General features: G+C 39.5%; 1 protein-coding gene across 7 annotated transcripts in view; it reads left to right on the top strand.

Annotated features, from left to right (window-relative positions):
• Positions 1 to 26,061, top strand: part of NCKAP1 (NCK associated protein 1) — a 349,694-nt gene that overhangs the window by 199,213 nt on the left and 124,420 nt on the right. For all 7 annotated transcript variants that reach the window (XM_029605940.1, XM_029605939.1, XM_029605941.1 and 4 more), the window contains 2 exons: positions 8,802 to 8,947; positions 10,936 to 11,068. In XM_029605940.1, the coding sequence (XP_029461800.1) occupies positions 8,802 to 8,947; positions 10,936 to 11,068 (279 nt within the window). The remainder of the gene's footprint in view (positions 1 to 8,801; positions 8,948 to 10,935; positions 11,069 to 26,061) is intronic.

The following is a 26,061-nucleotide window of genomic DNA, read 5'->3' as shown; positions in this document are numbered from 1 at the left end:
AGGCTAATAACTTAATTGACAATGTCCATGGTAAGCTAACAGATGTTTCCCTGCCCAGGAGATTATCTCTTTGGAGACAAACTCAGAGAAAAAGTAGCTTATATCAAGGAGCAACATGTCACAGTCCAGTTGCTTTCTACTATCTTGGAGCATCTGTCAACTTCAAAGTGACACTACTTCCCTTTTAAGCATTTGTACTTTCAGGGATGCCTCTTGTAATTGCAGTGATACTGCAGCAGCTTCTGGCTCGAGGTAGATAATATGAGGGATGCCAACAAAAGTGACAACAGGTCCAGCCCAAATCTGGATCAAATTTTTGACCAATCTCCAGATCGCTCTCTCAGCCCTTCTGTTAGAGGGAAGAATTTGTCTCAAACTGGAGGAATGGCACGACATCACTAAAGATCACTGGGTACTCAAGGTTGTGGAACCTGGTTACCGCTTGTGTTTCCCCGGACTTCCAAAGTTTTCCCATTGCTCAGTCTTCAATCTAGATCTGTCTCACTCAATACAGCTCCACAAAGAGGTGGAATTGCTACTCCATCAGCAGGCAATAGAACCTTTCTTGCCCGATCAACAGGGCCAGGGGTTCTAGTCCTGCTATTTCCTTATCCCCAAGAAATCTGCGAGACTGAGACCAGTCCTAGATCTATGAAGTTAGAACAGGCAACTCTTTGTGAAATGTGATTCTTGCTAATATTTATAATACAGCCATTCCTGAAAAAGACGTGACATTTTCATGTGGCGCCATGGTTTAACAAAGATTTAGTTGTGTTGAGAAGAGTGTTGTGTATGCTAGAAAGTGGATGAAATCTAAACTGGTTAAGGATGAATGTTTGGCTCTGAGAAGTTATAAGCAATCTATTTTAGTTGCTAAAAGGACTTAGTTTACTACTTCCATTAACAATTTGTTTAACAGACCTTTAGAGCTCTTTTCATTAGTTAAAAGGGCCATGAAGCAATTTAGTTGTATTAGTGTTCAATGCCCTGAGACTACTGACAATAAGTTGCATAGTTTGCTGGTGCAACTTCTGCAACAGCCATTGGTCAAGGTAAAGATAATTTGATGCTATCTAATTCTGTAGTTAAATGGGTCAGTTTTAGGTTATTTATATTTATTAACCTGAAGGAACCTCTTTCACAGATTTGTTTAACCTTGTTTTCTTTGGATCTTTATCCTAAAATTGAACAAATAAACAGTGAAATGGAGAAATTCAAGATAACTCCCTCCACACCATTCTGCCCTTCATCCAGGCAGGGGAGAGGATGTGTACCCTGGATCTGACAGATGCGTATACTCAAATACCTGGCTCACTGTACACTTTGTGATGGAATCCACCGCTACCAGTACTGGGTTCTCCCCTTCGCTCATTTAGCAGCACAGAGTGTCTTTACTAAATGCCTAGTTGTGGTACAGCATGTCTGCATTATCACGGCATCTGTGTTTTCCCTTACCTAAATGACTGGCTTGTGTCTGACTTCCCAGGAAGGCATGTTGACCTCCCTGCAGAGTAAAATTCAACACCTGCAATCCCTTGGTTTCCTAATAAATTTAAAGAAATAGGTGAGAGTATTTCTTCAGCAGATCAAGCAGACATCCTCGGGTCCTTTGCATGTCGCTTGGTGATCACACATCAGACACTTTCTAGGGAATTGCTGGTTAATTTAGGCTCCATGGTAACATTGATGTGGTTGTTCTAGCTCACCTTGACATGTTCTACAGTGGGGCTTCTGCTCTGAATGGGATCAGCTGACCCGACTTTTGAAAAAACTGTTGAATGTTTCACATGAAGTGAAAAGAGAGTTCAGCTGGTGGTTAGACTCAAACTTCTTACAAGAGCGTTACCTCTCTGTTGTCTTCCCCATCAGATAATGCTAGTAACAGATGTGTCCACTAAGGGATTGGGCGTGCACACAGGCCCTTTCCAAACTCAAGGAACTTGGTCGCCAGTTGAGCGACAGTTTCAAATCAACTTATTGGAATTTCAGCGAGTCAGACATGACATATGAGTACCTTCTCACATCTCCTCAAAGAGAAGAGAATTCTCATCCAGACTGACAACCAAGGAGTTCAAAATGAATTCCCTCAGCACTATTCTCCCTTGCATCCAAAAGCAGGAACAGATGTGTGCTCTCAATATGAGGGATGCATATGCTCATTTACCAATCCATCCTTTGCATTGGTGCTGCCTTCGCTTCAAGGTGGATTCTTCCTAGTTCATACAATCCTAACAAACTTAGTGTTGCAATCACTACACATAAATTGTCTACCTGAATAGTGGAATCCATTCAGAGCTGCTATACCTTAAAAGAATTGCAGATCACAGACTTTGTCAAAGCTCATCAAATCAGAACTATAGCTTCATCTTGCTCCTTCTAAGGACATTTGCGAAGAAACAAATTGGTCAGTGGTTCACACCTTTACATCCCATTACTGTCCGGATGACCTCTCAAGGACTGACAGATTTGGACAAGCAGTTTTGTGTAACCTGTTCTCACAGAAATCTACTCGCCACAGTGACGTCCGGGTTGCTTGTTCAGTAATCGCTACGCTGCAACACTCAGCTTGGGACGCGCCACATAGAATGGCTAATTCAGCCTGCTTATTGGTGGAAAAAGCAGGTTTATTCACCAAAAATGGTGTTTTTTATAGAGAGCAGGAAGAATTAACCATAGAATACCCACCCACCTCCCTGGTGAGTAGACTACCTAGCTAGATTTAGCTATAATATAGACTGAGGAGAATCACAAGGCAATGCCCACGCAGGAACTCCTGCACATGTTCAACAGAACTCAGAGCTGTACTAGCTCGAAGTGAGAAGTCCATTTGGTGCCGCTGGATGACATCACCCACATGTATTGGCTAATTCCCCCTGCTAACTATGGACAACACTGTTTACAGTGAGAAAAGATGCTTTTTAGTTTATACATTTTAATTGATCAGGTCAGCAAATGTTTCTCATAAGAACTATCCTTCAGCCTTTGTCATTATAGTTGGAGATTTGCAGTACAGATATTTACCTTTTCAAATTGGAATATCTCTAGTTGTAACCGAATGTTTGAGGCATGCTGTATCAGAGTCTGAGATAATAGGTTGTAGTGAAGCTATCAAGAATGTTTATAAAACAACCATCAGCAGGGAGTCTGAGGAGAATCTGTACCGAGCGCAAACCTACATTTAGTACCATGAAACAGCATCTAAAATGTGACCACATTGTTAAAAGCTCATGTGGCAATGGAGGAGATTTGTTGGAAAATAAATTTGGCTACCATAAAAGATGTGGCAGCATTATTTCAAATAGAAAAACACAAGACCTGAAACTTAATTGGAAACACTAGATGATATTTTGGCCATAGAGCACCAGATTGGCTAGTCAAGAGAGAAGCCATTCTGATATTTTGGTTAAAGCAGAAGGGCCTAGAAGATTTTTTGCAGTGTTATTGTGTGAATACCAACATCAAAATCAGAGAAAATCTTGTTAGATTATTCAGCAGCTAGTAGTAAACGCCTGTCCAAGGACGGGAAAATACTGTGAAGTGTGTAATTGGGATGTGTGGAAGTAGAATGTTCAAGCTGAGCTTAGTGTTTGGTAGTAGAGAGGGGGTTAGACAATTCATGGGGGGGAGGAAGAGCTGGAGAGTAGAGCCAAAGAGAGGGGCAGAGCTCAATTTCCATACGTGGTGGTAGACAATGCATTGGACAAGTAATTCCCAACCTTTTTCCCATCGTGACACACCTGACAGACCACGCTCACATGTGTGTCACACTGTTAATTACAATTTGCGGCAGAAATAAAATAAATAAATAAAAATAAAGGTCCAGTATTTTTGTTAAGAATGACACAAGGGAAAGACAAGAACTCTGAACAGAAATTGCATAAATATTAAACATCTCACACCAAAACACCAATTTCCAACACTCAAACAGTAACCAACTTACCTAAGAAAAGGCAATACTGAAAATATTACACCAGGCCTACACCAATACACCTCCTATTAGGAAAATGGACCAAGCCGGGCTGCTGTAGAGCTTGGTCCTCCACTCAGGTTAGGTATTCTGCATGCCAGCAGAATATCTCACCTGAGTCACATGTGCAGACCCTCACCTAACAAAGCATAACTAGAAACATGCAAACAAAAACTGAACTGGAAACTGCAACAAGCCAGAGAGACTGTATGCAGTGTAACAAAGGAAAAAGAGAAACTTCACCAGTCCTCAAAACAAATCAAGAAATATAAAATCAATAGCAGTAAAACCATACTAACAAAAATAATAGATTTCAAAATAGCTGATGAATGGAATATCCAATAATTAAAATCTCATATCAAAAATTTCTAGATACCAATAAAATATTTCAAAATAGCAGACACAAAGACCAATAAATAATGAAAAATAAGGATAAAAATAATGCTTTGCTCTGCATACCTGGGAACGTTTGATATCCAGGTGCCCTGAGATTGTTTTGAATTCACAGGAGGGATGGTTTGCTTGCAACTTTATCCTCTGTCACACACAAGTTCTCTCTCTCTCACACACACTGGCTCTCAGTCACACAGATATACACATGCTTTTTCTCTTTCACTTATATAGGCTCTTAATCACACATACTGTCGGTCTTTTTATACTTGCACACATACAGGCTTTCAATTGCACACTTACATACATGCTGTCTTTCTCACACACTCATTCACACACTTTCACACATGCTCTCTCACTTTCACACATACACACACAGGCTCTCAGTCCCATACTCACATGCTCTCTCACCTACACCGGTTCTGTCACACACACACACATACTTTCCCTCTTGCTTATACACATAGGCTCTTAATCATACATACACATGATCTCTCTCACTTACACATACAGGTTTTCAACCATACACTTACATTCATGCTATCTCTCTCATACACAAAGGATCTGAATCACACACATACTCTCTCACAAACAAGCTTTCAATCACACACTTACAGATACAGGCTCACACACACACACACACACTCGCTTGCTTACTTACTCTCTCTCCCCATCAAACTAGCGACAGCAGCGGCCTCCATTTTCTGCCTTAGCAGTGGCAGCAGCCTCCTCTACTTCCAGCCCTCGCGACCTCGAGAAAGGACTCCAATCTACTGCAGGGGCTGACATTGCTCCTTTTTTTTGCTCTGCTCCGCACTGCTCTTCTTCAGACTGATGCTGCACGCACTAGCATGGTCTCTTCTTCCCGCCTGCGTGGCTGCTGCATACCACTTTTGCTTCCTGGCCGGGGTGGGGTGGGGGAGGGATAGGAAGAAGAGACCATGCTGGTGCCACTGGCTCCAGCTCTCCTGCTGCATTCCGCCTGGGCTATCAGCATTTTAAGCCTGGGCAGAGGCCTGGGCTATCAGCATTTTAAGCCTGGGCAGAGGATGAGTTCCTTTTTCGCTGGGGCAGGGGGGAGCAACTGGGTCAGCGGAGCACCAGGAAGTATGGCGACACCCCTGTGTGTGCTTGGCGACACACTGGTGTGTCGCAACTCGCCGGTTAAGAACTGCTGCATTGGACAATACAGAGAGATAAGGGATGGAGTAGAAGAGTGGAGCAGATCTGGAGAGTACAGAGAGAGGGGAACAGAGCTCAATTTCCATTCAGAGAGTAAAGTGGATCTGGACAATACAAAAAGGGGAGGGGCAGAACTCAATTTGCATTTCAGCAATGCAGGTACGGGGCAACTTTCTTCTATTATAGTTAGAAGTATGCAGGCATCTCTGGGAAAGAGGTTAATCCATAGTGGGGAAAAACCTGCTCCTCTTCATTTCAGCAAAGATCAGGTGTAAAGCCAGGATGAAAAAACTTGGTCTTGTTTTTATGTAAAGTGCTACTTAACAAATAGAGCAGTTTAAGATCTCTGTAGTGACAGATTTTAACAAGCCAGTGTCAAATTGTTTGAACAAATGGGCTACAGTAGCTGAATGGCACTATATGTTTTTCTGGCCAGGAATTGCTCTGATAATTACTTGGAGCATTTATTTTGCCATAAGGAAGGAAGGAATAGCAGTATAATTTAGTGAATTAAAAAAAAATAAATTGCACTTTTCTCCATCTTCTCTAGAACAAGCTTTGAGGTATTAAGGTCTTTATAATAGCTTATCTTTGGTCTGTCATAATTGGAAAGCAGCACATTGTCTCTGGTAACCTTTCATCGCACTTTGTGTGAAGGAAAAACCTAGTGCAATGCTATGGTATCTCATGGATTGGCACCTGATAAAATACCAGTATTTACTCCTCCTAGGTGTTAATTATGGGGGGGATTTTAAAAGGCGCGCGAATAGCCTACTTTTGTTTGCGCTCCAGGCGCAAACAAAAGTACGCTGGATTTTAGCAGATACGCGCGGAGCCGCGCGTATCTGCTAAAATCCTGGATCGGCGCGCGCAAGGCTATCAATTACGTATAGCCGGCGCGCGCCGAGCCGCGCAGCCTACCCCCGTTCCCTCCAAGGCCGCTCCGAAATCGGAGCGGCCTCGGAGGGAACTTTCCTTTGCCCTCCCCTCACCTTCCCCTCCCTTCCCCTACCTAACCCACCCGCCCGGCCCTGTCTAAACCCCCCCCTTACCTTTGTCGGGGGATTTACGCCTCCCAGAGGGAGGCGTAAATCCCCGCGCGCCAGCGGGCCTCCTGCGCGCAGGGCCGCGACCTGGGGGCGGGTACGGAGGGCGCGGCCACGCTCCCGGACCGCCCCGGGCCGTAGCCACGCCCCCGTACCCGCCCCCAAAACGCTGCCGACACGCCCCCGAAACGCCGCGACGACCGGGCCCGCCCCCGACACGCCCCCCTCGGAGACCCCCGGGACTTACGCGAGTCCCGGGGCTCTGCGCGCGCCGGGAGGCCTATGTAAAATAGGCTTCCCGGCGCGCAGCGCCCTGCTCGCGTAAATCCGCCCGGTTTTGGGCGGATTTACGCGAGCAGGGCTCTGAAAATCCGCCCCTATTTTTGTAACTAATCCATATTTTGATTGTAGTAGCTCAGTCTTTTGTGCAGAAAGTTGTTAGATTAGTGCATAGTGAAAAATGTATAGCAAATTGCTTCATTTTAATGAAGGTAATTTGAAAAAATGTCCAGCTTTATAGAGGTTTCTAATGTATATTAGTTTTGTGTTAAATTGTATTCTTTATGGAGCCTGCTTTCCTTCTGTCTGTTTCTGTCTTCGGCTGTTGCTGCTTTCCCTTTCTGTATAGTATCAGTTACTATGAACACTGCTACGTCAGGGGTTCTGTTTAGTGTACTTATGTAGCAGTGTCTAGATGAATTAAGCAGGAAGGACCTGCAGCCACAGCAGCAGTACTCCAGGTAACTGATGTCATATGGAATATGTGCAAGTAATGTGGTGGAAGAACAGGAGTTGCTGACAGAGCTGGAAGGTAGCACTAGATTGGCTAATTATTCAGAAAACATAGAAACGTGATAGCAGAAAAAGACCATACGGCCCATCTTGTCTGCCCATCCACATAACTGCTTGGCTCTAAATCCTTTCCACTCCCTCAGAGCAATCTTTGCTTGTCCCATGCTTTCTTGAACTCAAGTTTATTTAGATTTTTATCTTCTGTGGCACTTTATAGTGTACATCAAAGCAGATTACATTAGAGTACTATAGGTATTTCCCTATCACTACAGGGCTGCTTACAATCTAATTTTCTACCTGTATCCCGTCCAGTCCTATTGATTTATCTAGTTTTAGTTTAGCTAGTTCCTCATGAACACATTTTTCTGAAAAGCATTTGAGGATTACCTCACTTCCAATCCTGCTTTTTTTCTATTATCTGGGGTCCTACACTTGACCCTTCCTCAATGAATACTGAACAGAAATATTTGTTAAGCAGTTCTGCTTTTTCCACATCTTCCACTACATATTCCTCCCTTTCGCCTCTGAATCTCACAATGCCACTTTTGCATTCCTCCCATCACTAATGTGTGTGCAAAAAGAAATTTCTTTTCCCCTGTTTTTCCATATTTGCTATTTTTTTCATCCATTCGCATCTTCACTCTCCTGACTACTTTCCCAGCTTCTTTTAGCTTTTCCATATGTTGCTTCTCTTCTTCGTTCTGCTATCTTAGTTTATAAACTCAAATCTTTTTTCCTTATGTTTTCAGGTACTACTTTAGAAAATCATTACACTTTTTTCCTTAACTTTACATTTTCTTAACAAAAATTTGTTGCCCTCAAAGTATCACCTTTTAGTTTTGCCCACTGCTCTTCTGTTTCCCTGTACCCAGATTTTCCTGTACCACTATTACAACAGCAAAAATAAGCAAGCTCCTCGACATATTAAAAACTTTAAATACCATAGACCAAAAATGCTCTGGCCCTGCCTATGGACCTCAGGTTTGAGGCCCTTTGGTAGGTGGGGCCAGAGGATTTCTGGACACCTAGCCATTTGGAGGTAAGGCTGTTTACTCCTGCCAGCTTGGTGTATAGGGAGTATTTGGGGAGGGGTTCTGTGGGGTAGAAAGTGAAATCCAAAGAGAGAGGGACTAGTGGGTATTCATTGTACTAGCCCATGTCAAAAGTTAAGTACTAAAGAAGCGCTTTAATTTAAAAAACTTTTGTATAATAGCTTGTTAATTAAAGTGCATTTAAGACATCAACCCACAGAATGAATAGAAATTGATTTAGAATGCAAAATAATTCTCATGTTAAGGATTAGTGTGAAAAATCGAATTAGTTCACAAGAACTTTCACAGAAAGCAAATTTTGTTAGTAATTTCAGCAGCTGTTGTTGCTAAATTACTGTTTTAACAATCTTATTAATTTTTTTGTTCTTACAGGCATACACCAGTGTCTCTAAAGCTTCACTTAGCTTGGCAGATCATCGAGAACTTGGAAAGATGATGAATACAATTATTTTTCATACCAAAATGGTAGATTCTTTAGTAGAGATGTTGGTGGAAACATCAGATCTTTCTATATTTTGGTATGTCCATTAATTCTGGATAAATCTGTGTTTTGTTTTTGCAACATACCCATCCGTCTGCATTGAGCTGGGAGAAGTGGTTACTGGTTTGATAAATGTTATTGTCCTCTATAAGTGTGTTTAACAAGTTGTGCTTTTAGAACCCTTTCATACAAATAGATCTGGCAGAGGAAGTAGAAATAGCTACAATTAAGGAAGACATAAAATTGTTAAAATATTTTGGAGTAAGTTGTAGTTGAAATCTTTTTTATTGACTGTGTTGTTAGTCCAATAAAATGTTATCGCATAGGAAGTCCATATTCAGAGGCATTTAGTCGGATAACTCACAAGTTATCCAGCTAAATGTAGACTTTTGAATATTTCCCCCACTTAATCTGGCTAAACTTTAGCTGGAGATATCATTATTTGGCTAAAATTTAGCTGAATAACTTAGGGACATTCTGGGAAGTTTCTGGGAGAGGAGTTAGATTAGCCAGCTAAAAATTATCATGTTAACTCTGAGATTGTTAGCCAGATAAACCTATCCAGCTATCTTTAAGATATCCATCTGTATTCAATATTGCAGCTACACTATTGAATATCTCTTCATCGTTTGCAGTTGAACCAGTGACTGAATATGGACTTCTAGAACTTTACTGTTGACCCTTACTTTCTATGTATTCAAATAGACTAACATGGCAACCACAACACTTTTTTTTTTTTTTTTAATATTTGGGTTTAATTTTTGTAAATCATTTTTATTGGCATTCTGTCTCTCTTTTTCTATTTTGGCATTTTTATTGTACTTGACTGTGTTTTGGGTGGTGCTCCTTTTGTCCAAAAGCCTTGATTAATTGTATCCCTTTGATGGGGTCATTCTGTGCGCACAGCTTGTACTTTTTCGGAACAGACAGCAGTGGTCATCACTGTCGCCAACAATAGCATAGAGGAATTTTCTGCTGTATAACATTATTTCTTAACTTTTCAGACTGTTTCCTCTCTTAGCAGACATCTAGTCATCCAATTACAATATGGTAGTGTGTTCTGTATCAACTATTGATATATCTGGCGCCCTTTCTCCGTGAGCCTGGCATTTACATATGCCTTGTCCAGCTTTGTAACCTGAAATCCTTGCTTTGTAGTGCTTTATAAAAGGTTGAGGCTCTTGGAAGCTGAGATGGCAATCTCATTCCTATTTGGGCTTTTTTTTTTAATGGTCAAATGAGATTTCCAAGAATTGTCAAAATACTTGAGACCTAAAACAGCTAGTACAGATTTTTGTTTTGATTCATTGTAGTTTGTGGGACCCTTTTTGTTTAAGAAACACTCATATATAATGGAATTCAGTTACAATAAATATTCAGATAAGATTTTAGAGCATTATATTATTGTACACCATTGTAGAGAAGAAAAATAGTTTTTAAATCTAGTTGAATGTATAGATAATTTTCTTTTCTATTCCTGGCTCCTGTTGGGTCGTGTGAGTAAAAAGCTCACATAGCTCTGGCTATCTCAATAGGAGTGAGATAGTGAGTCAAGCAAATGGTGTTTGAAGCAAGTTTTTAAAAGGAAATGCAAATTCAGTCCTTAGTCACAGGCAAGTCTAGTTTACAGCATATCTACAGTGAATATTCTGATTCATATTGCATATGTTTGGTCCTAGGTTTAGCATAATGTTGCATATTTTGCTTACTATGAAAACTGAACCAGTTTGTGCCTGCCTTTTGGAGACTATGGTTCTGAAGAAATCAGATTCAGTTCTCTCATTTCATAGTGCTGCTTTAGAATCTGGAAGAGTACCTGCATTTTTGTTTTGTTTTATGTTTTCTTGTTGAACTAATACATTTTCAATCAAAAGATTCAACCTTTAAATTTGTTACTGTCAGGGGTATGAAAACTGAGTGGCCATTTCTGTTTGACTGTCATTTCCCTTAACCTTCCTCCTTTTCATTGTTTACAGTTTAGTACATATCTAGAAGTTATGTTTTTTCTTTTTTTTTTTCCCACAGCTTTTATAGTCGAGCGTTTGAGAAGATGTTTCAGCAGTGTTTGGAGCTGCCCTCTCAGTCAAGATATTCTATTTCATTCCCTCTAATCTGTACTCACTTTATGAGCTGCACCCATGAGCTGTGCCCCGAAGAGGTAATTTTTCAATAACCAGACATAATGAGATGTCAGGTTGTTATGAGAAAAAATTAACAAAGGTTGAGCAAGTTAATTCTAATATTGGTAAAAAAAAAAAAAAAAAAAACCAACCCCAGTGATTTGCAGTCCTTAATATTTAAGTGGTACATACAAATATTTGTATCTTGATTGCTTTCATTTGTTTGAGATTTAGGATGACATTGCAGTATGGGAAGAAGTAACAGGTTAAATATCTGGCAACTTAATATATGACCTCCATTTTTTTTGCCTTTGTCTGACTTTGGTGTTACACATTTTATAGACAAGCAGGGAACTCTGTAGCATAGGTTCTGGAATGGGGTGAGCCACCTGGACTATGGTCCAACCAAATTTTCGGCTACCAGAAATACTTGTACTGCCGTTTCCTCCAAGCTGGCCTGCTTTGTGAAGATTTGCTAACTGCAGCATTGTGCACATCTGTGCATGTCTCATGAGAGATGCAGAAAAGCGTGTGGTGCCGCCAGCAGCACTTTCCTTATTGAAAGCAAGCCAACCTGCAGGCAAGTAAGGGGCTGGCTTGCTGAGGAAAAGAGGGGGGAGGGGTGACTGGAGGCCTGTTGGGAGTGGAGGGTCCAGATGCTGGATGGGGGGGTGAAGGGGTCTGGAGGTTAAAGTCCATGGCTGAAGGCTAGCTGAGGGGATAGGGTTATCCGAGGCTGGAGGATGACTGTTGTCTGGATGGAAGAGAGGCTGGGGGCTGTTGAGTGACTGGCTGTGGGAATGGGTCAGCACTGGAGGCTGATTAACTGGTTTCTGTGCACTGGGGAAAGAGAGGGAGTCAGAAGATACTGGTGCCAGGTTGGGAGGAACAAAGTACTACAAGGGGGTGGCACAGGGGATGTTATACCGGGGGTGGTGGGGGTGCATGTTATATAACAAAACTCTCCCCATTCGCCACAAGAATGACAGGTGCTCTGCAGCTCCAACATAATACCCACCCACTCCTTGCAAGAATGATGATGGAGGCTTGACTTAAGCATAGGAGGAAATGTACTTTATTTCTAGTTTTCCAGTTTTGTATGGCATTCAGAGTCTGGCTTCATGGGGTTTCCATTTCATTTTGTCTGTCCATTTGTAATTTGTGGTCTGCTATTCTGTATTTGGTAAAGGTTGCTTGTTCTGCAAATGTGACCAAGCTGCTAGTGTGTAAGGATCTGTAGCAGTTTTGTTTGTTTTCGCAACAGGTGGTGTATTAGTATTCTAGGGCCCATTGTAATATTTGCAATGCTGCCTTTTCATAGGTTAGGTTATTGCTTTTGGAGTCCCGTGAATTAGTGCTGTTGTGGTATGGCAGTTTTGCTGCATGTGTATAGAGTGTGTGTTTGTTTTTTAGTTTGGTTTTTTTTTTTTGTTATTTTAATTTTCCAATTCAGTTATTTGCAGTGGGATTTTGTATTTCACAATGTGCTTGGTAGTGGAGGAAGTTTGTGTTTCTGTTACTTAGATAATTCCAGATTTTTTTGTATAGTGAGGTATAGGGGAAAATATCGTGCTCCATCCCCATTGTTAAAGAGGTGTTTGTATGGGGAGAAGTTCCTGTGGATACAGAGTATATATTTACAGAACTGGAGGTACAGGATTTATATTGGGTTTGCCTTGCACATACATTGACAAGAATGAATCTCACTCTTAAGCCAAGGTAGAATATGTTGGGTTTGATCTCTCAGATTTATTGCTAGTGTTCTTCCTGATACTTGCATTGTACCAAACAGCTTCTTTCTGAAGCTTGTACAGTGTCTCATGTAATCCCACAGCAAATAAGTATATATAGCATATAATGTGGCAGTTAGGACACTTCAGGGTATGGTTTAACACTGCTACAAATATTACATGAGAAGTTGAACACTAATGTATCATTAACCAGAAAAACATTTCCCCCCCCCAAATTTTTTTATTTATCCAAATATATTTTATACAAATTTTTTTTTTATTTTATACATACAATTCAAAAACAAAATGCAAAATAATCAGTCTATAATATATTCATCTCCTTATTTTTAAAAAAGAGAACTGGAATCTCCTGTAAAATGACAATCCTGGATAATCCAATGGAATAATACACATGAGCTTAACTTGAACAAGTCATTGCTGAAATAAAAAAAAAAGTGCTGCTCTTATTGTATATTATAAACAGCATTGTTGCAAGAAATCACTCTTCTTATTGTGTTATAAACAGTGTTTTATAAATGTCATCATTAGCTGGTAATGGTGAAATTTACAATAGTACATTAGTGTATATATATGTGGTTTGTAGTTTACAAACCACAACAAGCCTTATGAATTCACCCCTCCTGATCAAAGGGCTCATCTGCCTAAATGGCTGTGTCTGGTTTCATATATCATGGTATTCACCATTGCATCAGCTGTTACCATTTGTATATAATCATATACCGCTGTGGAACTACTTCTTTATATTTTAACTGTAATATTTTTCTTTCAAATTATTTAAAATGTCTCTCTCTCCCAGTTGTGTATTTTGGGGTTTGTTCTTATTGTGCCCAATAAGTCACTAATCTTTCTCATAAATCTGAGGAACTTCTGTGTTGTCACTTTGTTTAATGTCCATGGTATTGCTCCCACTATATCTGATGCCCGACACTGTCAGCGTTTCAAAGTTTGAATGTCTGTTTCAGGGGCCAGGGAGATCTTTAAAAGAAGATGTGTGAAACATCTTATTCATTTATTTATTTGTTGAGTTTTATATACCGTCATTTGGTAGAGCCATCATAACGGTTTACAAAAATTTAAATTTTTTCTTAACAATTGTGCAATAAGTATAACAATGTGTATATTAAACAGATGATAAACATTACAAGTCCAGAAATAATCATTAAGTGGGAGGAGGAGGGTTTGAAAGTTCTGGATGGAGAGAAATTATGATGTTTTTGGATAAAAGTTAGATTGGGAGTTAGGATGCTTAGAAGTATGAAGGTCAGTGTAGAATTTGCAAAACAGCAATGTTTTTAGGTCTTTTTTGAACGTTTTTAGGTTGGGCTGGGTTCTCAGATCTTTTGGTAGGGAGTTCCAAAATTTAAGGGAGGCAATGGAGAAGGCTCTTTCTCTTGTTGTAAGATGCGCATCTCTGATGGGGATGTTTAAGCAACCTGAGTTATTTGATCGTAGGTTTCTTTGAGGATTCTGGGGGATTATGTTTAAGGCATTCAGGCCTTGAAGATCATTGTTAAGAATTTTATGTATGATGGTCATTGATTTGTATGCGATACGTGCTTTAATTGGGAGCCAATGAAGTGAGATCAATATGGGCGATATGTGTTCATTTCTTTTTGTCCCTGTTAGGACTCTAGCTGCTGAGTTCTGCAGTATCTGGAGCGGTTTGAGGTTTGAATAAGGTATTCCAATTAGTAAGACATAACAGAGACATTCTAAAGCTCTTTTTACATAACATTTTCTTCACTCGATTGGCTTCTATTTTGCAGAGCCATCAGTGTGTGATTTCCTCACATTTAACGTTTTAAATAGGAACCTAACCAATCACCCTGATGTGGTATATTGATGTTAGCATTCTCTCCATTAATTGCACTGCTAAGAATCTTTAATATGAATATTAATAAAAGATAGACCAGTCTATTTCTTTATTTAAACTTATGGGTATTACTGTATCCCAATTATAAATAAAGTGCTGTTCTGTTTGAGTTAGCCAGAGATCAAAATCACCTCCTTTTATTACGTTGCAACTGTATTAGTGCTGCCACTCTTATATCCTCTAGCATGTGGGATTGTTTGATCCAGTGTGATACCACTGGAGCTTCTGGCAATGGATGCAACTGAGATGATCCTGAAATATGCGTTCTAAGCATTGTGAAGTGTTCCCGATGTTATCAGGCCACAGGCACTACAGTATGTAAACCACTCCTTATTTGCACCTAAGATTTCGATAAAACTCAAATGGTTTTCGGTTTGGTAATGTCAAAGTCTGACCTTGATATATCTTGTCACATACATATAGTGGCCTGGTGGCTGGGTATTAATATCCACTGTTCCAAGGTGAAAGCTTAGTAGATTTGTAGATCTTTTTAATGCAAAAATGGACTGGTCTTGAAAAACAGGATGCACATTTAATACCTGCCAGTATTTTTTTTGATACTTTCCTTAAGTGTATGTGTATATGGAGTAAAAGGCAGAACACAAACTAATTTCTGTTCTGTGATTTTTGTATAGAAGCAACATATAAAGGTGAGCTTAGAAGTTTCTAATCAGGTGTGTGGTACCCAAACAGTTGGGACTGTTTGTATTGTTAGGCTGCATTTGCTTGGTCTCTAACATCTCTTCGTACTTGATATTCTCTCTCTCCATACATAGTGCAGAATAGTTGCTTAGTACTGACACATTTATTAGTAATGCCGTTCTTGTCATTTTTTCCTTTATTACTATATCTGTTTTTCTAGCATCAAGCATTTTATTGGTTGGTCTGGGAATGAATAATTATACTCTGATTTATACAAAGAATGACATTAACTGTAAATGTAAAGTAAGAAATTGGCAGTGGAAGCGGGGGGTAGAGTTGGGGACAAACTAGGGGTGGAATATGGACGGAGTTTGGTTGTCCTCCACACTCTCACCCAGTCAAAAAGCCTACAGATTTTCCATCCTTATTAATTTTAATTATTGGGTGTCTGCCATTTTGAAATATTTTATTATTGTTTGAAACATGCTTTATGAGGACGGTGTTATGTATGTTTCTCCATTGCTGCATTGCTGCTTGTGGTTTCCAGTTCATTTGTGTTTATAGTCTCCTTATTCTGTATTTGGTGAGGATGACTCTGTATTCTATGTGTTTAATTGAGGTGGGTTATTCTGTGTTTAAAGAAGAAAAAACAGAGGTGGTGCAGCACAGTATGTTCACACAGGGCAGCAAAAATGCTAGCACCTGGCCCTGCAAGCATATTCATTCTGGATAACACACATTTGTGCAGCTGAGTCTTCATCCATGCGGAAAGGTGCAAAACAGTGAAGGATCCAAGTCCAGAAAGGGAAGGGGTGAGACAATACTAGGAGAAATGTTGTTTTATTGGTTAAAACTTAAAATCTGAATCCCTAATTATATTCTAATCCCTCTCTTGAGTGTTTTGATGAAGAGTAGGGTATCAGGGAAGCTTTGAGTGTGAGTTTTTATAATAGTGGTTTTTTTTGTTTTTTTTTACTGTATCTTAGACATGTTTTATTTTTAGGATATTGTAAGTTTTATGCTGATATGGTTAATGAAATTATGCTACAAACTACTGTGTCTCTTGAGAAGAGCAGTATATAAGGCTAAAAATAGACTAGAAAAGTTTTTTTTTGTTTGTTTTTTTTAAGACAACTGGAAAAGGTGCCCAGCTGCACTGCGAAAACACCAATAAACACTAATTTTTTCTACACTCAAAGAAACACGAATTATCTGGAAAATAAAACATAAATTTACAATCTATAAACACCTTAGGTGTTTAGCCCTAAATATAACTAAACACAAACAAAATAATTTCAACACCTCTTAACTCCCTTCTCAATGAAACACATACAAAAAAATTAAAATAAACACAGCTAAAAAATATAACTTCAGCAGCTCAGTAAAAATAACTAATGTTGACATAAAACCCCAGGCTGGCTGATGACATTAAAGTCACTAATATGTTGAATTCCAGGCCTCTTGGCTATCGTCTCCCAGCCTGAGACAGCTCATATCACAGGATGGTAACATGCTGTTCTTCCTCAGTACTGGCTTCTTGGTTGCTGTTTGAAAACCAAACTGGCTGTGGGTTTCACCATGACTGGGAAGCCCTCTCCTAGGCATGATGGATGATCTAGTCAATCTGAGTGACATTATCGGATGATGCCAATAAAGAACACATTTCCAGATCTTTCCAGGAAAAACCTGTAGCATTTCCTTCTGCTGTGTATCTCTGTTTGTTTTCTGCAAAGAGCATAAAAAATGTATTTTCTCTCAGCTGATTCTTTTCTTTTGGGCAGATATGTGTCTTAGTGTTTCATATTCTTAGAATTTTAGGCAGGGATTTTTGTCTTTGTTTCCTTTATTTTTTTACATTCCTGTCAAGAGGCCTTGTTTTTGCCTCAGTCTATAAACTGCCCAGGAACCCCACTAAATTTTCCTTATTTGGGCTGTCTGCTTTCCAAAATTTATTCTTTTGATTTTGTCATCAATTTTTCAGATTATCTCAGAAGGCTATTGGCTTCCAGAAGTGCCCACAGTGGGCAAAAGATGTCAGTCACAGGCAATCATAAGGCCACAAGTACCTAGCCAAGGATTATGTGACCCACTGCACCATCTGCACTAGCATGTCACCATAGCCCATGAAAATCTGCAAGATGAGGCTATTGTCTCATCTTAATGAATTGGTTAAAAAGAAAATTCAAATAACCGAACTGGTGCCAAAGGCATCAGTGAAGCACAATGAATCACACAGACTATGGAACTACACCAGTTGCTGGAGGTTTGGAAATTCTGATGAAGTTATTGATTCCTTTGGCACAGAAGTTCATGGAAAGGTCTAGAAAATGAGACCAAATCAAGTTTGCCCTGCTCACATCAAGTATTGGGTTTTGAGCACTCCAGAACATAACTGAGAGAATGACTCAAAGGGGCTCATCATAAGGGGAAGGTTCACTGGCACCAATATCTTAAACATGGCTCAGAGAGTAGGAAAAGAGTTGTCTGCTTTTCCATCTGCAAAGCAGTTGCACATGGCAGAAAGCTCTGCCTCCCATATATGTCAGTCTGCAGAGGTCCAGCTTTAGCCTTTTAGGTTACTTCAAAGAAGGTCAGTCTTTCTGCTGACTCTTGGGATTAAACTTTTTGAGGAAGAATGTTGGAGGCAAATAGAAGCAGTTGCTCAGCACATGAAAATTGCTGGACAGCATGCATTGGCTGTCTGGGACTATTGAATGATCCTGATACTGCTGCCTTCTCAGTGTAGCCAAGCATTTTTGGGCCAGAATTGAGCATTGAGGTTTGATGTCTGTGCTGAGCAATAGCCAAACAGCCTCTGAGTCAATTTCAGGATTAGTGCATCCCTACAATTTATGTATATTTATAGAGAGGGTCTGAGCATTCATAAATGTTGTCTTATGACAGAGGAGATATGTTCTGAAATAGAATTCTCACCAGAGCTCCCCTCTCCTCCATAGATGAGGAGTAGATCTCTTCCACAGATTTTATTCAGACTATGGTAAATTTATTCCCATTTAATTGTAGATCGTAAAGAGCCCAGTTCACCTTTATTAACGTCTTCAAGTACCTGGATGCCCCATAAAAGTCCATATTATAATGAACTAATATATTTATTTAATATTTCTTTGTGTAAAGAGCAAATTATCACATTCTTTCTATATGGAGGAAAAGACCTCAGAGACCAACTTGTTGATCACAAGTTTCATTTCAAGCTTTGAATAATCATTGGTCAAAAAACATCCAGCCTCCCTGTTTTATTAATTTACAATTTCCTTTCTTTAAAAATTATTTTAAAAACTTTTCTTAGTGTGAATTCTTTGTTTCTAGTGTCACTACTTTCCCTCCTTAATAAAGTTGTAAATTATATATTTCCATTATCTTCTTTCCCTCAGAGTTCAACTTTACAGCACCAAACTCCAACTAGTAAATCTCAGCTTACCTTTTTTTATTGTCAATTTATTGGTAGTCACTTATTCCACACCAACAGTTGGAGCTTTAGACAGTTGCCAAACACCAGTGTTAATTGCTGATGTGACACATGTTTCGCTATAAATAACTGTTTCAGGGCAATGCTCTAAAAAAAATATTAAAGTGTAAGTCAGACAAATATTCTCTTCAATTGTTTCCATGTAATAAAATATAACTTACTTGCTCAAAATCTTTTACTTATTATTAAATCCAGCGTTCTGCTTTTCTCTCTGAAGTTAGATGACAGTCCATTGGCATAGCGTTCCAACTAAATTCATGTGTTTAAAAATATACCTAGAACCACTGGTCAGGATCATTAATTTAAAAAAAATCTTTGTCCAGTCAAACATCACGCTTTTCTTGGCATCCACTTGTCCACCAATCCACATTATTCCTTACCACCTGTTTTTAATTACACGTAAACCCAGTTTCATGTCCTGTCTAAAACCATTCTTGAAGCATTCCTAATTCATATATACGATAGTTATAGAATACCATTCAAGTCTCTAAATACCTTTTTCATATATTTATTGAAATATTTTAAAATCCTTTGTCCTCGAGGCAGTGAAATTAACAAAATGTCTCTTATTTTTCAAAAATAAGACTTGCAGAAGGAACTACGGGACTTCAACCCATGCCAAACTCTACATTGCTGAGTTTTATGTATTGTGTCTCAACCCTTAACCTGGTGATGCTTTTTTTTTTAATTCAATAAATTTCTATCCATTGCTAATGTTTTATTATTGTTGTACAAGTTTTTTAGAATATATTGAAGTCTTTTATATTCTCATATGCATTCAATTTTTCCTTGATTTTTATGCTACAAAAATACTTTCATATTACAGAATGCCCCAGAATACGAAGCTGTCAGCTTCTATTTGTTTTTTTATACAATAGTGGATTGTTGCTTTAGCCTTAGAGCCACTTAATACTTTTTTCTGATCCATACATTTTTTTTCTGTCTATAAATTTTGTTGTAAATTCATTTATCATGATCCTCAACTTTTTCAATTTATAAGTTACAAGAATAATCAAACACAAAAATTCAGCTTAACCCCATAAGAGTGTTGCCCATGCTATGTTTTTATTTAAACCCAGTGGTTCTTCGGTGCCCAATTCAAAAATCCATTTCTGTTCCAAATGATACAAATAACATTCACGATTACCACCTCTTACATTTTGTAACACCTGGGCAAGAGCAAAACATAAATCCTCAAATTTGTGGTCTAATTACAACAATGTTGTACCATTGGTGCCGTGTGTTTCTTCAGTTTTATGCAACCTCAATGTTCCATTAATTGTGTTCTTAATGATTGAATTGTTTTCCTACAGTCCAATTTCTAAAAATGGTCAGAGAGCACAAAGTGTATAGCATTAAGAAAAAAAAAATAAATAAATAACAGGCATTCCCAAATTCTTCGCATAAAATGGCAGAGGAGATCCCGGCATTCTGCAAATGGAACACGCTAAGATGAAGGCCCCGGTGTGAGAGGAGAGCAGGGGGGGATGCTTGAATGTGGGTGCCAGAGAGAGGGGAGCCTATATGAGGAAATTGTGAAGGAATGTGTATGTGTGAGAGAGATTGGGAGCTCGTGTGTATGAAAAAGGGATCATGTGTATGGGAGGGTGCTACCTATGTGAAGGGATTGTGTATGTGTGAGACAGAACCTGTGTGAAGGGGTACATGAGAGAGAGACATAGGTAGTCTGTGTGAGGATGTATGCGTGAGAGAGAAAAGGAGCTTGTGTGGGTATGTACTCAAGAGAGAGGGACCCTGTATGAGGGGATGTGTGTGTGTGTGTGTGTGAGAGAGAGTGAGGGAGCCTGTATAAGGGGGGGTGTTTGTGTACTGGAGAGAGGGAGCATGTGTGTGAGAGACGGAGGGACAGAGGGAGCCTGTGTGAGGGGCAGTACTGAGAACGGGGTCAAACTCTGGGACTAGCGAAGAGTAGAAGGGGTTGAGCCTAGAGGTGGAAGGGAGATATACTGGCAGGTGGAGGAGTTGAGGCCTGAGAGGGCAAAGTGGCCAGGGGAGTAGAGAGAGCGAGTGGATGGGACACTCTTACAGTGAATTTCTAGGGAAATTCTGCTCAAAATATTTAAAATTCTGCATCTCTAAGTAATAACTTTTTTCTGTATTAATTTAAAATGTAATTACTAACACTGTCATGTAAATTATTTTGACCAATATAAAGTTTGCAGAATTTTAAGTTTTTGTGCACAGAATTTTAGATGTTTTTGTGCAGAATTCCCCCAGGAGTAGCATATGTGCACTCGTTATTGGTCTGTTCCAGCCTGTTGATGATTGATTCATTCTTCTTTTCTTCCAATTTCTTCTGTCTCATAAGAAACCTCTGTTTTATCCTAAAAAAAAACTTCTATCTATATTCGTTTCATGATCTCCTCTTTCAGATGAACTTCCTGATGAACTGTCAAATATGTCCAAAACAATTTTGGATCCTGATGAAATTAATCTGTTAGTATTAAATGAAAGGTCTTTCTCTATCTCATATCGATTATTGTAATAGTTTGTATCTAGGTCTCTCAGTTACTCAACTAAAAAGATTGCAGTTTCAAAATATGGTCGCAAGATTGATATTCAGAGCTTGTAAGCATTACACCATTGCCGAAGGAGCTCCATTGGCTACCTATTCTGCCAAGAATCAGATTCAAGATACTCTCTTATTTAAAGCTTTATGCTCAGGACTACATATTTACTGGGCAAATTAATTGGTCCCTTACCAAACTCAGAGGACATTTCTTTCTTCTCAATAAGAACTGCTTAAATTACCTTCCCTAGTAGAGATGAGATTGGAGCATACACTACAAACTTCCATCAACTGCCAAGTTCCCTGACTCTGGAATTCCTTACCAGTGGATATTAGGAATGAAGCCAATTATCTTAAATTCAGGAAATTAGTAGAATCTTGGATGTTTATTCAGATATTTGATCTAGTCTGTTTCATCTATAAGTATTGAGTTTAAGGAATAATGGTGAAAGAGTTTATTAATCACCCTGGTTTAGAGGTATAAAAAGGTTGGAGCCTTGCCAAGTTAGTAGGAAGCATCATTAGTCAAGTTTTAATTTATAAAAGGTTTAAACTGTAGCAGCAATGTTTGTTTTAAAAGTATTGTGGAAATGTATGTCAATCTTTTATATAAGTCTATTTTATGAAATTATGTATTTTTCTGTAAACCACTTAAGTATGAATAAACATGACATTGAGAGTGTCTGCAGTAGATTTACGCCAATGCAAGGCTGAAGGTCACAAATCCATTCCAAAAGTCTGACAGGCTATTTGTTCTGTTGATTGGCCTTTGCAAAGGGGATGCTGAACTAAAGTGTCAGTAATTCACTGGATTAATGGTGTGATAGCCTCAGCTTACATATCAAAAGGGAAGCCATGCCAGAAGGTCTAAAAATGCATTCCATGAGGACGCAGGCAGCGTCATGGGCAGAATACAAATGGATATCCCCAGGAGATATTTGTAGGGTGGCAACATGGTCCTTGCTGCATTCATTTACTAAATATTACAGGTTAAACTTAGTCAAAGGGAGGACACTGTATTTGGGGCAAGCATTCTTAAAGCAGCTCTGGTGTCTTCCCACCCAGGATAGGTACTACTTTGTTATATTCCTCATGTCTGGACTGGTCTAGGGGATGATAAGGTAGGTGAAATTAGGTCATACCTGCTAATTCTCTTTCCTTGGTTCCATCCAGAACCTACCCAAAGGCCTGAAAGAAAGCCCAGAGATAGAAATGCAGAATTTTTAAGCTCAGTTCTGTTTTCCTTTTTGTTTCTGCTTTTTAGTTGAGAGGTTGACCCTCCAAAAAAAAATAAAAGGAAATTTCTCTTTTGTCTTTTTTTTTTCTCTTCTCTTAAATTACTTATGAGATCCAGGTACTGGCTTGGGCAGGAAGTTACTGGGGAATCTCTTGGTACACTGGGCTATATGGAGAAGATGAAGTCAGGAGTAACTTCCGCTCTCTGCCTCCATCTGCTGGTGAGAGATATTCCCTTGTGACTGGACTCAAAGAAAATTAAATATGGCCTAATTTCTCCTTTTGCCTCTTTTTCCTTGTTTTCTATTCTGAGTCTTTAAAGTTTTTTGTTTGTTTTGCAAATTCTGTTGCCTTTTCCCCCACATATGCTGATATACTCACACACATTCCTTCCACTCATCAGAACACTTGCCCAAGTTTAAGGATGGAAACTGATTTTGGCCATTCATTTCTATACTTAGTACTTTTTGAGTATTTAGGTCTGTGGATGCTATTAGGTATCCCTGGAAGCTTATTTGAGTAGCTCTATATATGTAATCTATTTCTATAATGCCTGTAGCACCTGTAGCTCTTGGGATATACAATCTCAGCATACACTGGTTTTTATAGATTATATGGTGGACATCAAGAATTCTCATATTTTTACATTCAACCGTTTGATATCTTTGTTGGGCCAATATATGATCCAAATCTATTGGAGAGTGCAGAGATTTCAAGTTGATAGCTTGTATCTTATTCCCTTCTGTTAAAGTACTTTTCAGCATTGGTGTTAGCTTCCTGTAGTAGTCTGTTGATCTTTTCTTTCAGTAACTTGTGCTGAATTATTACACCTATCTTTGCTCTTAGATATTTATTTACACCTTCCTGCTTAAGTTTTTTTAATGTTCATTTTCAATCAGAGAGATGTTTTCAATTTTACTTAGTTTTTGTTTAAGAAAGATTGCCTTAGCACATTTTATTCCTGGTGGAATTCTGTGATACTGCGGAATCAGAATTTGCGCAGAATTTTCTTATTTCATGTAGAATTTGTAGTTCTGCTAGGGAGAAGCAGGATAGTAGTCCTCACACGAGTGACATCAGATGGAGCCCGACAAGGAAAACTTGTCAAAGTTTCTAGAAACTTTGACTGGCACCCTGAGCATGCCACCATCCAGTTTCTTCTTTTCCACTCAGCTTTCACCTCGTGGTTGTGGAGCTGCTGTCTACAAAGTTTTTTCCTGGTTGTTTTTTCAGTTTTTCTCTGCTGGGTCCCTCTTCTCCCCCTAATGGTGCCTCTGGAGGGTGGCATGGTAAGTTGTTTTTTTTTGTTTTTTTTTTTTTTTTCCTCATTCTTTGCGGTCAATTCCCAGCAGTGTCGCTCTTTAGTGGCCACCAGTCATTGACTGCTTGCCAGCTCTTTTTTATGGCATTGTCAGGGTTTTGCCAATGCGCCCCCAGTGCCCGCAGACCATGTCCTTTACGGATCCGCACGAGTTCTGTATCCTCTGCCTGGGGGGCATCTCACGACATCTGGGGGTGTCATTTTTGCAATCAAATGCCTCCCAAGGCTCATTGGGGCAGTTTGGATAAGATGGAGAAGCTTTTTGGGTCCAAAAAGCCTGGTCCTTTGACTCTGGCATTGGGTGTATCGACACCCAAGGACCATGGGGAGCCAATTGATACAGATCCATCGTTATCCACTCCTCCACTGGGGCCCTCTCTCTGAGAGAGGCTGGAGATAGGCAGTCGGTGTCATCGTACCCCAGGATGTCTGGATCGTCTGCATCCTCTGTGCTGGGGAAAGACTGAGCAAAGCACCAAGGGAAATCTCTGAAACATCTCCATTTGTCACTGTCTTAGCACAGTACCGAGCTTGGGTCAGCACTGGCGACTGCCATGATGCCCCTGAAGCGACCCCCGCGGAGAGGTATTGACCTCTATCGAATCTGGTGGTCCCAGACATACCCACAGATATCTGTCAGGCACCGAGCTCCCTCAGGGTTCTGAGGGAGTTCTGGTGATGCCTCTTCCTCCTCTTCCTCCATCCGTCCTGTCTTTAGCGGATTTTCAAGAGAAGCTGGACTGCAGGGTGCAACTGACAGTGCTCCATGCCTTTCAGAGCATTGAGCCGCTGGTTCCACCAGTACCTCCTCCAGTATCGGAGCCTGCCCCCGCGATGTTGGCACGGCTGCTGCAGCATCTCGACGTTTTCCTGACTGTCTTGCCCATGCAGGTGCTACTAGTGTCCAGGGGCCCCTCGATACACCAGCGGCCACCGGGACCACCTTCCTCTGGAATGATCCCCGTTGTGGGATCCGAGGAGGAGGAGGATGTGACGTGGCCGAAGGCACCGTTAGAGGCTTTGGTACCACACCTGGTGTTCCCTGGCCCGATCCCTGGAGACTGAGGATTATTTTTATAGCAGGTTTAATATATTTACTGCTTATTTTCATATTATTTTGATCCACATATTAAACAGGTTGTACTGTGTATAGTTTGTGTGCATCATAGGGTTTTGTAATGCCATCTCTAAGCATTGTGGAAACTGACTTTTTAATTAGGAGCAGATGACCAAAGCACTCTGCTGTGACATCAGTTCTCCAATATATGTGACTTTTGTAGCTAAAGAGAGTGAACATTACCATTTGGTTATGTATGTCTGGCCTTTTTTTTTTCTCTCTCAAAAGTGAATTGTGAATATTTTACAATTATTAATTTGTTTTTCAATTGAAATAACAGCTATATACTTGGATATTGTATTTCATTTTTTGAAAACAATTGTGTGTGGATTTAAAAAATATATTTGCTAGGTACAGATAGGATTTGTCTCCCCAGTGATCAAAAACAAAGGGTAAAAAAAAAACAAAACTTTTTTTTCATGGACTAAAAACATTTCTTAATTGGCTTTCAAGAGTTAACACTTCCTTCCTCAAGATCAGTGATGTGAGAGAGAAGTCCATGCACACAGTCTCTCTCTATGCTCAAAAAGAAAGTCAAATAGTTTGAATTGTAGTATATGATTTTTTAAATATAGTGGTACAGAAACAAACCCTGTTTGTTTCTGTACCACTATATTTAAAAGTGGTCCAGTTTGTTTTTTCTTTCTGGGCACCAGTGTTTTAATGTAAACCAGCATGATGTGACTTTTTTTAAATTTTTTATTTATTGCATTTCTTATGATTATTACAAAATACAATAGATACTAGGGAAACATAACAATCAAGAAAATTCAAATCTTATACAATATTACCCCAATATCGTATCTTTAACAAGGATAATAAAAGAAAAATATTAGAAAACATTGACAATAAGTAAGCATATGGAGCATACTTAAGAATAAACCCAAACTAATAATCTTCCTAGTACTCCCTCATTTACTTCTTGTAATCCCATAATTACGGCCCTTAGGGGTGTGTGTAGAGAAATGTTCGTAATTGTTCGGGAACATTAAAGATATATGGGTTTTGTTGGTATTTTATGTGACATTTGCAAGGGTAATGTAAAGAGAATTGTGCACCCCTATCTTGTACTTC

The sequence above is a fragment of the Rhinatrema bivittatum genome, chromosome 6, assembly GCF_901001135.1.
Source record: "Rhinatrema bivittatum chromosome 6, aRhiBiv1.1, whole genome shotgun sequence".
Classification (NCBI taxonomy): domain Eukaryota; kingdom Metazoa; phylum Chordata; class Amphibia; order Gymnophiona; family Rhinatrematidae; genus Rhinatrema; species Rhinatrema bivittatum.
Note: the sequence above shows the minus strand (reverse complement) of the source record. Positions and strands in the feature narration are given on the sequence as shown.